The sequence below is a fragment of the Gasterosteus aculeatus genome, chromosome 18, assembly GCF_964276395.1.
Source record: "Gasterosteus aculeatus chromosome 18, fGasAcu3.hap1.1, whole genome shotgun sequence".
Classification (NCBI taxonomy): domain Eukaryota; kingdom Metazoa; phylum Chordata; class Actinopteri; order Perciformes; family Gasterosteidae; genus Gasterosteus; species Gasterosteus aculeatus.
In genome coordinates this window covers 11,057,720-11,073,652 of record NC_135706.1, presented here as the reverse complement: position 1 = coordinate 11,073,652, position 15,933 = coordinate 11,057,720, and the positions used below count along the sequence as shown (strand labels likewise).

At 44.7% G+C, this 15,933-nt stretch overlaps 1 protein-coding gene across 3 annotated transcripts; it reads left to right on the top strand.

Annotated features, from left to right (window-relative positions):
- Positions 1 to 15,579, top strand: ylpm1 (YLP motif containing 1). 3 transcript variants are annotated; one of them, XM_078093238.1, is made up of 23 exons: positions 1 to 286; positions 425 to 973; positions 1,559 to 1,780; positions 2,294 to 2,482; positions 2,986 to 3,497; positions 3,828 to 6,626; positions 7,080 to 7,203; positions 7,359 to 7,494; positions 7,572 to 7,661; positions 7,744 to 7,924; positions 8,027 to 8,050; positions 8,164 to 8,354; positions 8,531 to 8,682; positions 8,778 to 8,840; positions 8,953 to 9,072; positions 9,194 to 9,370; positions 9,459 to 9,542; positions 9,650 to 9,733; positions 9,822 to 9,896; positions 13,788 to 13,839; positions 14,291 to 14,412; positions 14,596 to 14,783; positions 15,254 to 15,579. In XM_078093238.1, the coding sequence occupies exons 2-22, from the start codon at positions 536 to 538 to the stop codon at positions 14,740 to 14,742; spliced, it is 5,982 nt and encodes a 1,993-aa protein (XP_077949364.1). In that variant the 5' UTR covers positions 1 to 286; positions 425 to 535; the 3' UTR covers positions 14,743 to 14,783; positions 15,254 to 15,579. The 3 variants fall into 3 exon arrangements, with proteins under 3 accessions (XP_077949364.1, XP_040016120.2, XP_077949363.1); XM_040160186.2 differs by having other exon boundaries at positions 49 to 973; XM_078093237.1 differs by lacking the exon at positions 8,027 to 8,050 and having other exon boundaries at positions 49 to 973.
- Positions 15,580 to 15,933: the final 354 nt, after the last annotated feature.

Below are 15,933 nucleotides of genomic sequence, written 5' to 3'. Positions count from 1 at the left end.
TTGTGAACAAAATATTTGTCCTTCAACCGGAAGTGGTGGCTGATTTCTTATGACGTGTTTCCGTCATCAGTGAGCGTGTTGCGCTTTAGCATCAGGCTCACTTCCAACGGGATCCCCGTCTCGAAACGTTTTTGTAGCATACTTTCACAACACTAGTTCTGTTTATATATCCGTGTACAATTATTTATCCAACGGATCATCATTTCCTGCAACGGAGTTTGTGTCTATACTCTTTTTTTTATTTCAATGCGGTCGGGAAATGAATATGCAACGTTAGCTGTTAGAGGTAGGTTAACGTTAGCTGTTAGAGGTAGGTTAACGTTAGCTGTTAGCCTTTAGCCACTCAGGCCCGCACAAAGGCCGTGGTCACCGCCTAGCTTTTTAAACAATGTATCCATCCTGGGGCAATTATGGGGCACCCCAGTCCCAAAACTTTGCAGGGACTCCTGGAGCTGGTCCCCACCGGCCGCCTGGAGGTGGCCACGCCGCCCCGGCACCGGGGTTCGGCGGCTTCGAAGCCTCGTCCGGCGGCTCGATGTTCTCCAGTCTCCAGGAGCAGCACAGACAGCAGATGCAGCAGCTGCAGATGCTGCATCAGAAACAGCTGCAGTCCGTGTTACACCACGGCAGTAATGCCAACGCGTACGGTGGCGGACAATCGGTCGGGTATCCTGGATCGACGTGGCATTCAGAAGCACCAGGACATCCTGACAGTGGTGGCGGGGCTCTGTCGTACTATCAGAAAGACGAGACGCCCACCCAGCCGCCCAGAGGGCCACCTGCCTCTCATCCTGGTCACGCACAGCCTCCGCCCCTTCCACCGCAGGCCCACCCCAACAACCCCCAACCGGGCCCTCCACCTCCAGAGCCCCAGTCATCCAAACCACCGGAGAACCCCGGTGCTCCCAAAGCCCAAGGGGCCACCAACACCTCTGCATCCACGACAGAGGATGAGAACTCTTTACTTCTGCAGGTACCATATCAGTTTGTGCTGTGGGCAGTCTGCTGTTCTATATCCATTTGGATTTGGGCATTGTGATCTTTCGGATAGTAAAGAGCAGATGATAATAAATAAATATGTATATACCTTAATGATGACTTTGGTTGGGTGGAAATAGTGTTGTAATAGACAGTAATGCAAGAATTTACGTGGCTTATAACAAAATCAAAAGGTAAAGTCTTAACTGTCAATGGTAGCTGCTGTCATCCTTGTGTGACTGAATGAATGATGTTGTGAAGCAATTTGAGTGGTCAGAAGACTAGAAAAGCACAATACAATAGAGACCATTTACATTTATGGTCATTTTACAAATTTGTAAAATATTATTTTTGCATTAAGTGAATATTTCCACATTTCCTTTACTATATATATTACTATATATGTTCTCAGAAAAGGGAAATATGAACAAGTAAAATTGGATTGATTAAAATATTGAATCAATGGTGTTCAGGTCACACACTTTAACAAAAGCAATATTTCACACTTGCATTGTGAAAGTGAGAACACTTTTCCTATTGTGCTTTGTCTGACAGATGCCCTTGTTGTTGTTTCACACAGGAGCAACAGCAACAATGGTATAAACAACATCTTCAAAACCTACAAAAGTTGAAGCAAGAGAAAGCCAGACAGAATCAGAGAGAGGGGGATGGTCCTTTGCCGCCGCCACCCTGCGGCAAAGCAGCTCCTCCTCCTCCATCAGAACCACAAAAAGGTGCACCACCTCCACCCCCTCCTAAAGAGGAGCCCCCAGCACCACCTCCACCGCCTGATGAGGCAGGGGTAAGCCTCACCTTTATGTTACAGGCGTGGGAAAAACTGAATTCCAACCAAATGTATGCAGGTCTCAGGGAATACTGCTGCATACGCTAAATAAGTTGTATAAAGTCTTTTGAGGCTCCAGAAGAAGCTCTGCCAAATCTGCTCTGCAGCCTTGAGTGAGGTCACTTGATGGCGGTCGATCAAGTATTGCCCGGCAAATATGAACGCACTTACAGATGAGCTGCTAATGCTTTAAACAAAGTAAAAGGATCTCATTTCAAATTACGGCGGGTTTACTGACTTCAGAGTGTTTGAAACAAAAATAGTTGATATTGTTGGCATGAATATTAAGCGAAAATGTACAGAAATCCCTGGTAACACTAAGTTCCATAACACATATTTATGGATAGCTAACCCAAACTTCTGTGATAACTTCAAACAAGCACATCCATTATAGTTTTCATTATATTATAGTGAAATATAATTCACAGACGTGATAAAACATATGTTTACCAATCTTGTTTATGTTTACAGCCTGAGGTCCCACAAGATCCAGAGGAGGCTGCCCGCCTACAGCAGTTACAGGCTGCAGCAGCGCAGTGGCAAAAGGTGCAGCAACAGAGAGCAGGCCTACAATACCAGGCTCTCATGCAACAACATGAAAAGCTTCAGCACATCCTGGAAAAATACCAACAGTTGATCCAGCAACCAGTAAACCTCCAGGTGGGTAAATGGTAGGGCTGGGCGCTATGGCCAAAAATTCAGATTATGGTGATTTTGTATGCTTCTGGCGGTATCGTGGTATATCAAGGTATTTTTTATCAAGAGTACACACATTCATTCGTTGATGCCGAAAAGGACCTCTGGCCACCTGAACAGCTGACAACGGGTGTTATGGCTATGATGATATGTGAAAAATTCATACCGTAAGGGAATTTGAAACTATTCCAGGCCTGTTAAATGGTTTATTTTACACTTTTTTTATTTTCTTAAGATGATTGCTATATAAAATGAAAAGGTGAAGAAGCAAGAATAGTATACTTACTGGAACCAAAAGAGGGAAATGGAGTTTTAGCTGCAAACTAATCTGTTCTGCAACCCCAGCACCAGCTTTAAGGCCGATATGTTTTGATTTTCGCACGCCATGTTTCAATGATTTCTTTGTTCTGCATTCACCTGTATTATAGTTAACGAAATAACTGAAACTGAATGTTCTTTTTTTGCAGTCAATGTCTGCTGAAGTGCAGTTGCGGCACTTTGAAACTCAACGGCAGCTGTTCACCCCTTTATTCCAAGACTGGGATCACTCTTTCGTCTTGTGGTATGAGCAGTTCAAGACCTATCCCCACAAAGACCAATTGCAGGACTATGAGCGCCAATGGAAACAGTGGCAGGAGCAAATGAATGCCACCAATGCCCACCTTCAAGAAAGGGTGGCTACTCTCACTGCCATGGTGCCATTCCCCTCCAGCCAGTTTAGTAGTGGTATAATGGGACAATTTGGCCCATACCCTGGACAAAACATGCAGATGCAGCAGCAGCAGCAGCCAGCTATGCAGCATTCCCCACTCGGTGGTGGACCAAACGCTCAAGGTTCACGGCCAACTGGTTTTGGGACACATTCAGAATCCTCTGCTGGACCCCCTGTCAGAGGAGCGGCCCCTGCCAACATAGGAGTCAGACCCCCGGGTCCCGCCCCGAGTCAGCCTTCAAGCATCAACAGTGTCAGAGGTCCATGGTAAGTAGAGTTTTTTTGTACCACTGTGATTGGGTTTTATTTCAAGATATTACAAGGAACCTTTGCAATTGGTAATCAATATTCTCAAATGAATGCTGATGCCTCAACCTAACCCACATGAGTGAGCGAGAATATTGGCTATATCTACGTAGTTATACTCTGAACTAAATTTAAAAGAAATGCCAAAAGATTTTTATTTAGTATTTAGGTGGGTTATTACTGTATTTTATGGCTACAATGAATGTTTTCTTTTATGTTGATAATCTGTCACTGGGATGCTAATAGAAATCTTTATCATTAATTATTATTATTTTTTTACAATTTCTTTAGTCCAGTTCCCAGCGAAAACAGCCCAAGATTTGACCGGCCCAGGCAAGGTTTTGATGGTCCTCCGAGGTTTGACCAACCACAGCAGAGATTTGATGGTCCCCCAAGGTCCGACCAATTACATCAGCGCTGTGATGGTCCTCCAAGTTTTGACCAATCACAGCAGCTCTTTGATGGCTCCACAAGGTTTAATCAAACACACCAGCGCTTTGATGGTCCCCCCAGATTTGACCAAACCAGGCAGCGATTTGACGGTTCTCCAAGATTTGACCAACCAAGGCAGCGCTTTGATGGTCCCCCCAGATTTGACCAACCAAGGCAGCGCTTTGATGGTCCCCCCAGATTTGACCAACCTAGGCAGGGCTTTGATGGTCCCCCCAGGTTTGACCAATCTCGATTTGGACAGCAGCCTAGGTTTGAGCAGGTCCCACGGCTCCCCACTACTCCACCTGTTTTTCAACGTGCACCTGCACCTCAGCAAAAACCACAGCAAGTGACCCAGCCCAAAGACCAACAAGTTACTAAACAACCTGCCACTATGGATTCCAAGTTATCTGGCCTGCCTCAGTCTGAAAAAGAAAAAAGTGAACCAAAATCAGCTGGTAAGGCCAATGCTGACGATCTGACAGATGACAACTTGCTTGCATCAGAGGGCTTTTTTGTCCAAAGTGACCCCATTCCTCAGACATTGCAATCAATACCAAACTCTGAGGGAGTAGATGACAATAACGCTGCTAATGATGACAAGGATGTCCAACCCAGAAACAGTACTCCATCTGTAACTGGTCCTTCTAGTGGGACTTCAAAAGGTACTGCTACACAAAATCCCCTCAAACCAGATGAAAGAATGACAAACAACAAACCCCCACTGGTTCCAAAGCCCCCTGTAATCCAACAGAAGCCACAAGCTTCTGACCAAATGCTGTCAAGACCAGATCCACCAAGACTTCCCCCAGGGAGGGGACGTGGTCTGCCTCCAGTACCTGTCCAAGTGCGTGGACGAGGACGTGGGCAGAGGGGCCCTGGAAATTTTAGGGGACCAAACACTGTACCACTTGGAGAGGACGTGGAAGAAATGTCTTATGACTACATGCCACCAGAAGCGAATGTGGAGGTACCCGAAGAGCAGGAAGAATACCACTGGCAAGATCCTTCATACGAGCAGTGTGATGGTGAGGAATTGGAAGAGCCCTCCGAAGAAATGTGGATGCCAGGCGGACATCACTTCCCAGCAGAGGAAGAGTATTATGAAGAGCCAATAGGAGGACTCTCCATAGGCAGAGGAGGCCCACCAATGCTAAGAGGAGGCCCGCCAATGCTGAGAGGAGGCCCGCCAATGCTGAGAGGAGGCCCGCCAATGCTGAGAGGAGGCCCGCCAATGCTGAGAGGAGGCCCGCCAATGGGCAGGGGAGGCCCGCCAATGGGCAGGGGAGGCCCGCCAATGGGCAGGGGAGGCCCGCCAATTGGCAGGGGGGGCCCGCCAATGGGGAGGGGTGGACCGCCAATGGGCAGGGGTGGACCGCCAATGGGCAGGGGGGGACCGCCAATGGGTAGGGGGGGACCGCCAATGGGCAGGGGTGGGCCGCCAATGGGTAGAGGTGGGCCGCCAATGGGTAGAGGTGGGCCGCCAATGGGTAGAGGGGGACCGCCTATGGGTAGAGGAGGGCCAATGGACAGGTACTGGGAAGATCCTGAATCCACAGAGTACTCAGAGGAAGGGTATCCTTACTGGGGAGAAACTAGACCTCCAATGAGAGGCATGAGACCCCCGTTTCCACCTGGCCGGGGTCGTCCCCCACCTGGTCATCCTGGTTTTATGCACCAAGGACGAGGACGGCCCCCTCACCCAGCACATGGTCCAATGGATCATGAACTTTTAGACCATGGAATGGAAATTGACGATACCGAAATGGATCCAATGCAGCATGGACAAGATCCCCACAGCCATCCAATGCCTTCCGACGTAGGAAGAGGCAGACGTCGCGGGCCACCTCCTCACAAAATGATGGATTCCATGGAGGATTCGTTATACAATGAAGGCATTGAGTTGGGGTGGCAATCACCGCATAGCAGAGGTCCTCTTATGCCTCCACATGAGATGATCGATTCGGGAGGAATGAGGGGGAGAACTATGGGTCGAGGGATGGCAAGAGGCATGTGGCGGCCAGGTGCAACACAGAAGGAATCTGAAGAGGGACATAGTGAGGGTTTTGTTGAGGATTATCGTCATGGGGAACTTGGTTCTCACTGGCGGCCTCAACAGGACTATCATCCTGATGACTATGGGCATGACGGCAAGTACTATGAGTCTGAATATGACAGAGACCGCACTCCTGCGAGTGAATATTCTCCTCGCATGCCACCACCACAGCCTTACAGAGATGGCAATTGGCCAGAGGAAAGAGAAAAAGGAAAGCCGTATCCTTATGGTGAACATGATCGGGGTAGAGGAGAACTTAGAATTCATGACTATGGGGCCGACCCACCGTACCGGACGGGAGAACCACCATACCCACTCAACTCAGCGCCTTCAGAATGGGATAGGCCGTCAAGACTTCCTCCACCCCCCGAGAGAAGGTATCCTTCTGAATTTGGGGATCGGAGTGGCCGCTATGATGAGCACAGGGAAGAGCCTCCTTTGGATGGACGTCCCGCTTTGTCTCCTGCTTCAGCTGTCACAAACTTGCAAGAGAGCTCCGTTGATCCGGCATCACAAGGCACAAGTGGGGCAAATGTACTTGCTCTCTCCCAACGTCAGCATGAGATCATCCTGAAAGCTGCTCAGGAGCTTAAACTCATCAGGTAATTTTTTGGCCGCCTTTAATGATTATTAGATAATTATGTAGGTTCACACATTATGTGCAGGGTGCAATTAATTGCCCAGGTGTGTAAATATCCACCCAAAGAAATAGAATAGGAGATGGACTGCCGTTCCCATTTTCCCAATTAATGTAGCAGGATGGTGAGACCTTCATCCTCTTTTATGTGTACCGTTGCTGTTGTAACTGTAGTCCACTATCTTCCTAAAATCTTATGTCGCGCTGATGTGTATTGTCAACAGAACAACAAAGAGTAGATATTTTCTTCTCTATTGGTAACATGCTTGCCTTTGCACGCAGTGATTGAAGCAGACGGCTGCCTTATTTTATTTCCAGCTATTTGTTTTGCTAGAATATTACCTACTTTACTTAATGGCCAAATTCATTTTGGGGAACTTTTAGGTGAACTTAACATGACATTATTTTGGGTCTAAAGGGAGTTGCAAGAGTGTAAGACACCTGGTACTGAACCGCAGCCTGCATCAAGCGACATCCTGTCTGAGCTTCCGGCTGGTCTTCTTGGTTTGGAGATCCCGCCAGACGTTAGGAATGTTCTGAAGGTAATTTTTACTACCACTATTTAGCCCAATTATTGAGGTGCATTGCTGTAATAACGGCAGGATTGCTCATGTTTTCATGAATTGATTTCATACATTATAAGAGTTACAATTTGAATGTGACGCTCATAATAAAGGAATAAATATGTAATCCTTAGGGTATGACTGCAGCAGCACAGACCGCTGTACCCAAACCTGTGTCCTGGGATACAAAGCCTGCTGCCACAGATTACCAGCCTTCTCTCTCCAAACCTTCAATGATTCCAAAGACTGTGGATTATGGGCATGGGCACGGTATGTGCAGCAAAAATGAACATATAACCGATGCAACGAGAGGACGTTGTTGGTGACGTTAACACTCAATGTTTCAGAGCCTGGAGCCACTGTTGAGCGAATCGCCTATGGTGAGAGGATTGTGTTGAGGCCTGACCCGACACCATCAGACCGGGGCTATGAAAAAGGTGAGTCTCCGAATTATCCACTCCAACAAAGCTGGCTTTTCAAATTTTCTAACTATTGTGTATTACACTGTTATTGTCTCAGAACCTCTGGGTCCCAGAGATCCTTACAGCAGAGACCCATATTACGACAGACGACTGGACCCTTACATGGACCGCCGGGAGTACAGCCGAGAGCGGGAATTATACAGAGAAAAGTTACAACCTGAATATGAACGAGACCGATATGAGAGGGAGCGATATGTCCCACGAGAGAAAGATGACAGGTATGGTGAACTCTGACCCCCCCTTTTTTCCTAACTGTGGGGAAGCATGCCGCTTCCGTACATATGTAATATTTTTTCCTATTTTTCTGTTTTTGATTCAAGCATACAGTCCATGGTTGAAGAAAGGTACCACATCACATTGTGGCAATACTTTGTGATTAGTCGCCAGTGTGTGCCACTTTGAATCAAGAAAACCTGTCGACAAAGCAAATCTTGACAATGCTCCTCCTCCTGCGTAGATCTCCACTGGCACCTCCCTCGCGCTCAGGATACAGGGAGAGAGAGCGGGATCTTCGCGCAAGGTCGAGAAGTGACAGTCGTGATCGAGAGGAACATTATGGAAGGCCCGGCTACGACAGGCCTCCATACGAGCGCACCGGACTCGATCGCAGTGCGCCTGAGCGCTACGGCCATAGCTCCTCCCCTTACGGTATGTTCACTCCCACGCCTGTTCACAGACGTGCGCTCTCACACTTCAGTCGTGTTTGGTAGATTTTTCAGTTCACACGTAAATCGCACGTTAGTTTGATCTTTTAATAAAAAGGCAAATCTACAACCAGGAAAGACTAGTGCCATTTATACAAATGTTTGAATTGCAATGAACAGACCGAAGAATTTACCCAGAAGACCGAGGGCCTCCCACTGCTCCATCCCTCCCACCTCCACCTCAGCCGGCCCCACGAGTCGAGAGGAAGCCGGAAATCAAGAATATTGACGATATCCTCAAACCGCCAGGCAGATCATCTCGTCCTGAAAGGGTACTTGTTACTGCTGCAATGTTTCTCAATTTAACAATATCACTTTTTTTTGTTGTATAATATTAAGTGCTCACAAATGTGAATCATTTTAACAGATTGTCATCATAATGAGAGGGCTTCCAGGAAGCGGAAAAGGTCACGTTGCAAAGCTCATACGGGTAAGTGGCTTTAATCCAGCGAATCAAAGGGCAATTATGATCTAACGGTATTGTCCTCTTTTTTTACTTAAACTTCAAATCTTTGCTCTCTATTTTTGTTGATGTTGTTAAGGATAAGGAAGTTGAATGTGGCGGTGCGCCTCCCAGAGTTCTTGTTTTGGATGATTATTTCATGACGGAGGTTGAGAAGGTAGAGAAAGATCCAGACACTGGGAGAAGGGTCAAGAACAAGGTGAGTCCGACATGCAACAATAACAGTAGTGCTGCTAAAGTAGTGCTGAAAAGTGCGTGGCATATCTATTACAAGTATTATTGTAAACAATTCAATAAAATATAAAAAATGTGTCTTGCAGGTTCTTGAGTATGAGTATGAACCGGAGATGGAAGATACCTACCGGAACAGCATGCTTAAAACATTTAAGAAGACTCTCGATGACGGCTTTTTCCCCTTCATCATTTTAGACACAATTAATGACAGGGTTAAACATTTTGATCAGTTCTGGAGCGCAGCCAAAACAAAAGGCTTTGAGGTGAGTTGCGTTCATGAATGTGTTTAGAATCTGGTCTTATCCTTCATCCAATCGGCCCTGTGCTAAAGAGGTTTATTCTTATTTCAAGGTGTATCTTGCTGAAATCACCACAGACGCTCAAACATGTGCAAAGAGAAATGTCCACGGGCGATCGCTTAAGGATATATTGAAGGTCTGTAATATCTTATTACAGCCTCCTATGCATTTGTAACGGGAGGAATGGCGACTAAAGCTCCCCGCATTTACTATACACTTCTGAATTGAGCATTCTTCACACAGATGTCCAACAACTGGGAGCCTTCGCCACGTCACATGGTGCGCTTGGATGTCCGGTCCCTGCTTCAGGATGCTGCTATAGAGGAGGTGAGGTCTTTAAGAACCGACGGTTCTTGTAACATTAAAATGCCTTTTTCAGTAACTCAGCCAAACCAACATGTACTTGTGTTGTTAGGTCGAAATGGAAGACTTCAATCCTGACGACGAGCCCAAGGAGCTGAAGAGAGAGGAGGAAGAAGAGGGTGATCTGGTAGGACACAAAAAGCTTAAATTTATTGCCACATAGCTTCTAGAATCATTGTCACTTCTATGTAATTCCATCTTCCATGTAAGGCGTATCTAGTCATTTGAAAAGGAACACCAGAGCAGAACAGAGAAATGATAAAAAAAATAGAAAATATAATGGAGCTAGAAAAATAATCTTGCCTAAAATGAAATGTCAGGTACAATAGTCCTTTAACAAAGGAAGCAGTTTCAAGGTTGCCTGGTTAGTTTCGTTTTTGTGAATTTTGTTCTTTGGAAGTTGGATTTTCATCTTCACTTTGAGGGTTTTTCAAAAAAGTTTGTTATATATTTCGTTTTGTTGTTGAAGTTCAACCATCAAGCAAAGTGTTCCAAAACGTATGTCCTTCATTAACTCTGGATTGTTCTGCAGTTAGATTTTCATTCTAGGAAAGACTTTTAAACGCATTCAAAGACAAAGCTTGAGTTGAAATATTCCTGAAATGTAATCATGGCTTACACATTTCTCATTCAATTTGATTATGAAAACACTGAAAAGTTTAAAATTCCCTCATTTTAAAAGAAACAAATAATTACATGTGATCATATGTTAAAAAGAGGACGTGAATATTGCCTTTAACATAAAGGAACATTTTGACAGATGCATTCATAAAAACACCCGAGAGTGTTGGGGCTCCGATTTGGACACATTTTTAAAACTGATATTATGATTATTTATCCAGGTTTATCCGAGTGATGGACATTCTCGTATCAGCCTTCAGTTAATGATTTTACTCAAATGTGTTGACAATTTGATGAGATCTTGAAAGCTGAAGTAACACATTTTATTAAGTTATACTAATGTTTGTTACTTAATGTTTCCTACGCTACCACCTTCAGGGACATTGTCCATAGGTGGAGTACACTAAGCTCGGCACCAAACTGCACAGCGGTGCAAATTTCAATGTATTTACGTGCCAAAAAAAACAATCTGCAAAAACGATATGCAACTGGCCTCGATAGCAAAGGTTCCTTATGATCAAACATAAAATCTGCTTAATCGCCTGTATAACAACAAAGTATCGAATGTCAATGGAGAGTAATGTGAGAAGGGTCCCTGGCATTGATCTGAAGCTCCTCTCCGCTTCAGTTCATGTTTAGGCCTTTACTGTTTCTCTTCACTCTCACTGTTCTCTTAAGCCACCGTGAAGCAGCTGCTCAGCAGCAACATCAGACACAACCGGGCACCAGCTGGTCATGGACATTGTGGAGAATTTAGCAGCAAAAGAGAGATCTCTCATTCAGGAGTTACTGGAAGTCGAATAAATATGAATAAGAATTGATTCAGCCCAAAGGGGTTCAAATGGCGTCGTGAGGCCGGTACTGTTAGTACCGCACGGTCAATGAACACAACTGAATTGAGAGTTTTAAGAAGACATGGTTTCTTAATTATTGGTCATTCCTTTTGAAATGATTCTGCAATGCTGCATCATCGTGGATTTCACGTTGAAACTGAAATTTAATTTTTGCACAAAATTCAAGATGATGACAAATTGGTGGAAGAAATATGCATTAAAGTTCAGAGGAGAAAAAAGGATTGTTTGTAGGGGCCGTAAATTAAAATGTAATGCTGCTGTAACACAAAAGTAAGATGTCTGGTGGTCTGTTATCAAAGGTCTAAAAAAAAAAAGTAAATCAACCAAAATGGTAAAGTAAATCGTCCGTGGTAATTGCTTTTTAAATTTTTATTTTTAGATTTATTCTATTGTTTTAAATCCAGAGAACGAACAAACAAACCAAAATGAAGTTTCCTTTCTGCACTGAAGTTTTTGTCAAGCTTTCCCAAACGCAGTCCGCAGTGGAAGTGACCACAATCATACAAAAGTGATCCTGCCTTATGTTCTGCGTTGATATTGATGCTTTAGATGAGCAAAATCAGGCTAAAAGATGGCTAACGACAGTCACAACAAGAAAGCATGCGTTCCACTTGCAAGCTTCACAGCTCCAGAACTACTGTGTCCAGCTGCATCGATCCCTTCTCCTAGTGGGGTTCCCAACGTGGTACCCCCCCCCCTTCTTTATAGCCCTGTCCCACTTTGTTTTGGATCACTGCATCCCTCAAACACCGTCCCTACACTGCGACGCGTCCGCGCAGCACAATGTTCAGCGCTGAGCCCTGCGGCGCCTCAAGGTGCTGCTTGTGACTCAGACCTCGGAACATTGTGGTGTTTGCTGATAAATGTCACCTTTTTTGGCTGTTTTATAAACTGTGGCTGTTGACATTCAATTCAATTCTAAAAAATCATGTTTGTGTTGTTATTAACCTCTCCTGACATCACAGTTGGATGTGGTCAGCTCTTTTGTTGCCTGGCGACCACATCCAGCGGTGGTGCTCACAGGAGATATTCACACTGAAAGCAGATGCGCTTTTCTGAGCGACATCTTTTTCAGTGAAAGTCTTTCGAGAGACGATGTCTCGTCTTGGTGCATTTAGGTATTAATGAATAATTAATTTTTAATTTTAATTTTAATTTTAATAATTAACCATCTTGTCAAGCTCCATGTTGGCGTCTTTTATCCTCAAAGCTTCAGGTCGTACGTTAAAGCCCAGAGCGCCTGAACCAGAATTAAACACAGCGTGAGGTCAAACATTAATGTTATCACTCCCTGGGCCTGATGAGACTTCTGCCAGGACTGAGTGGGCGTGTACAGTCCGTGTTCCTTATGAATGTCCTAATGAAGCTCCGTCCATCTTCATCCTGAGCAGGAGTCTTATCAGAAATACGATGGAAAACATGTTTTCCTTGTCACCGAATTTAAAAGACCTACAAAAATACTCATTCACACCGATGTGAATTACAAAAATAAAATAAACACGGCACAAAGAGATAATGTCACAAATGTGACTTTTATATTACATTACAACACATCGAAGACTGTAGCCCGTCTTTAGGTCCTGTGTTCTTTTTTAAGAAAGGGGGAAAATGGATTGAAACATCTAAACGAAAGCAATAAGAGAACTTGACTGATGCAATTCTAATCATTTCACAACATGTTGCAGAGTCCTGTTTATCCGTCATATAAGTTATTGGCAGAGTTTCATTAAGCACAGTGAATTCACATCCCGCCAGGTGCATTGTGAAGGCGTCGTCTCTTTGAATTGATTACTTACGTGCAGCTTTCATGCCGGTCAGGATTCCGACTCTAGAGCCTCCTCCAACACTTAGTTGCACTCATATTTTAAGCTTAGAAAAAATACAGAATTTGCTGTGGTTGAAGTTTATTTCACGAATGTCACTTTCAGGCTTCAACTCGGTGGTTTTAAGGGAGTCAAAAGAACGCAGAGGTGTGTCTTTACTTAAGAACTGGCTAATGCTAGCCAGCCGAATGGCACCAATTCTGTTTGACCGCTACGGGTCGGTGAGGGAAAAGCGTGCTTCCTAGTGTGTTACACAGCCACATGTTGGGTTAAAACTAATATTCATGTACAGGTTTGTGCAGCAGCACTGCAAACTCGTCCACAGGCGGGTTGTTCCTTGTCCTGTACACCTTGTTAGCTCACACGGACACACTACAGGGTCGGAGGCTCAAGTGCTCGTTTTCTTTTTAATCTTCCCGAGAGCCGACTGAGCTTATCCGTTCCTTGTTTTTATTTTGCAACAAAGGCTTTAGTCTCAACACATTAGTTTCTCTTAACTTGCCACATCAAAATATCTGCATATCTAGTGTTACGTTATGTGTTAGTCAGAAGAGTCCTCACGCAGTCTCATCCTCCAGTAGTCTTTGTTGTCTTTCCACTTCTGTTAAACCAGTCTGCTTTCTTTTCAGCCCCCCGCTCCTCCCCCGCTTTCTCTCCCCCTCCTCCCCCCCTGTGTCACCCGGATGTTTAACCATTACAGTGTTTCTTTATAAAATATAGGGCTACATTCCAAAAAGCAAATGGGAGATGGACACATCCGAGGCCAAACTTGGTAGGTATTCCGTATTCCTCTTTGTTGGTGTGAATGTCTCCGGTGATATTGGTTTGATTGGTCTCTCTGGTGTCTCCCATGTGAGTTTCAATGATCGGCAGGTATTTGAAATGGAACACAGGAGAACACGCGTGTTTTATATACTGGTAAATGTACAATGAGGTTCCGCGGATAAAGAAAAAACCTGCACAGCGGGCCTCCTTTGACGTAAGCTCCCGTCCAACTGGACAACTGGATGTAAATATCTATAACATGGTCGTCATTTCTGTAGCGGTGTCCATGTGATCGGCGTTAAATGATTGTGAAGGAGGACGTCGCTTAAGACGCATGGTGCTGATTTGCCGCTCGCCCGCCCTTTATTTGCGTGGACAATTTGACGTTTGACAGATGTTAGTTAAAGTTTCCCCCGGCGCAGAGGACTGACCGCTGCAGTGATCTTCCATCCCTGCAGACAAGTTGGACGGTCTGGGGAGCGGCGGCAAGAGGAAACGTGAAGACATGGAGCACCTGGAGGACTACCTTCAGCTGCCGGACGACTATGCCACGCGCATGTCGGAACCAGGAAAGAAACGGGTAATTAGAGCCTCAGCTTTGGTCCTGTTCAGATACCCAACGATGAGGGAAGCCAGTGAATGCAAAGAGCTAAATTGTCACGTATTGTATTTTCATTTGCTCTGACGTTAAATGTTAAGACGACGTTACAGTTCTGCCATCCACTTCCCCGTCATAACACCTCGCCGTGGTTGCTTTGTCAAGGTCCGTTGGGCTGATCTCGAAGAGCAAAAGGAAGCGGATCGAAAGCGCGCAATCGGCTTTGTGGTGGGTCAAACGGACTGGGAGAGAATAACGGATGAGAGCGGGCAGCTGGCGCAAAAAGCTCTCAACCGTACCAAGTATTTCTAAGAAGATAATCTTGCCCTCCCCCCTTTCCCCTTCATCGAAAGGTATGTGTGTTTCTCTTTTGTCTAACGTTGGATGTCTGTAGGCGTTTAAAAGTAAAAAGGCGTCATTCAAACTGAGTATTGACTTGCTGAGGACACGTTTGAGTCCGTTGCTTATTACATGTCCCGTATTGAGAATGCATTTCATCGATCAAAAGTTTCTTTAATGCAAGTAAATGGGATTGTCTCAGAGCTCCTTTTTTGTCTTCTGAAGCTCGTCTTCACATTTCTTAAGTTAACTGCAATAAATAGTGAACAAAAGGCCGAGTGAGTTTTGGATTGTGGGCATAAATGTTTTACAGCTGTCATGACTTTTTATATATCGATACAAATCGAGCCGTAAGTTTGTTCTGCATAACAAAACTTACTTTTATTAGGAAAATGTTTTCCTTTTTTATGTCATTAGTTAAACCCATAAAAGTTCAACTTCATCACAAACAAATGATCACTGATCTTTTTTTTTCTTTCTGCAGGTTTCCATAATGTGAAAACACTGAAGCTTACACACAACAAGAGACTCGTCCGTGCCGCCAACGGTTATCAAATCCTTAGTTATTTCATTGACGCGTAATGCAGTATACTTCTTTTCCTTCTCGCTTTTAAACAGGCACTCCGGTTAGTCTCTGATCAATTTGTAGGTTACAACTGTGTGCTTCTTCCGGTTATGTATTTGGTATTCAGCCATGATTCCTGCTGTTTTTTTACTCTTCATGCTTTCTGTGCCGTTTACCTGTAGGAATGTTTTCTTGGATCCATGTATACTTGAAAAAACACAATAAAACATTCACAAAATCACTAACTCGGGGAGTATTTCTTGCATGAGGGCTCGATTAACGACAGGTAGCAGAATGTGCTGGAAAAGAATCTGCAGGGCTTATGAATAACTTTCAATTGAAATCCGCCTGGCATCGCTTGGTCAGACCTCAGGGACGTTTTTTAAGACTGGTTGTTATCGGGTTTGTCTCTTTATGTATGTTCACATTCCTATGAGGTCATATTACACAAAAAGTTGCTAATGTACGTGTCTTTGGGGGGAGATGAAATGTAATGTGAGTGCATGATTGTAGGGCTGAAAAGCCCCTGACTGGGTTTTTAACCGTTTTAAGTCTCCTTTTTAAATCATATTCCAGAACCTTGAGGCTGTCAAACACAA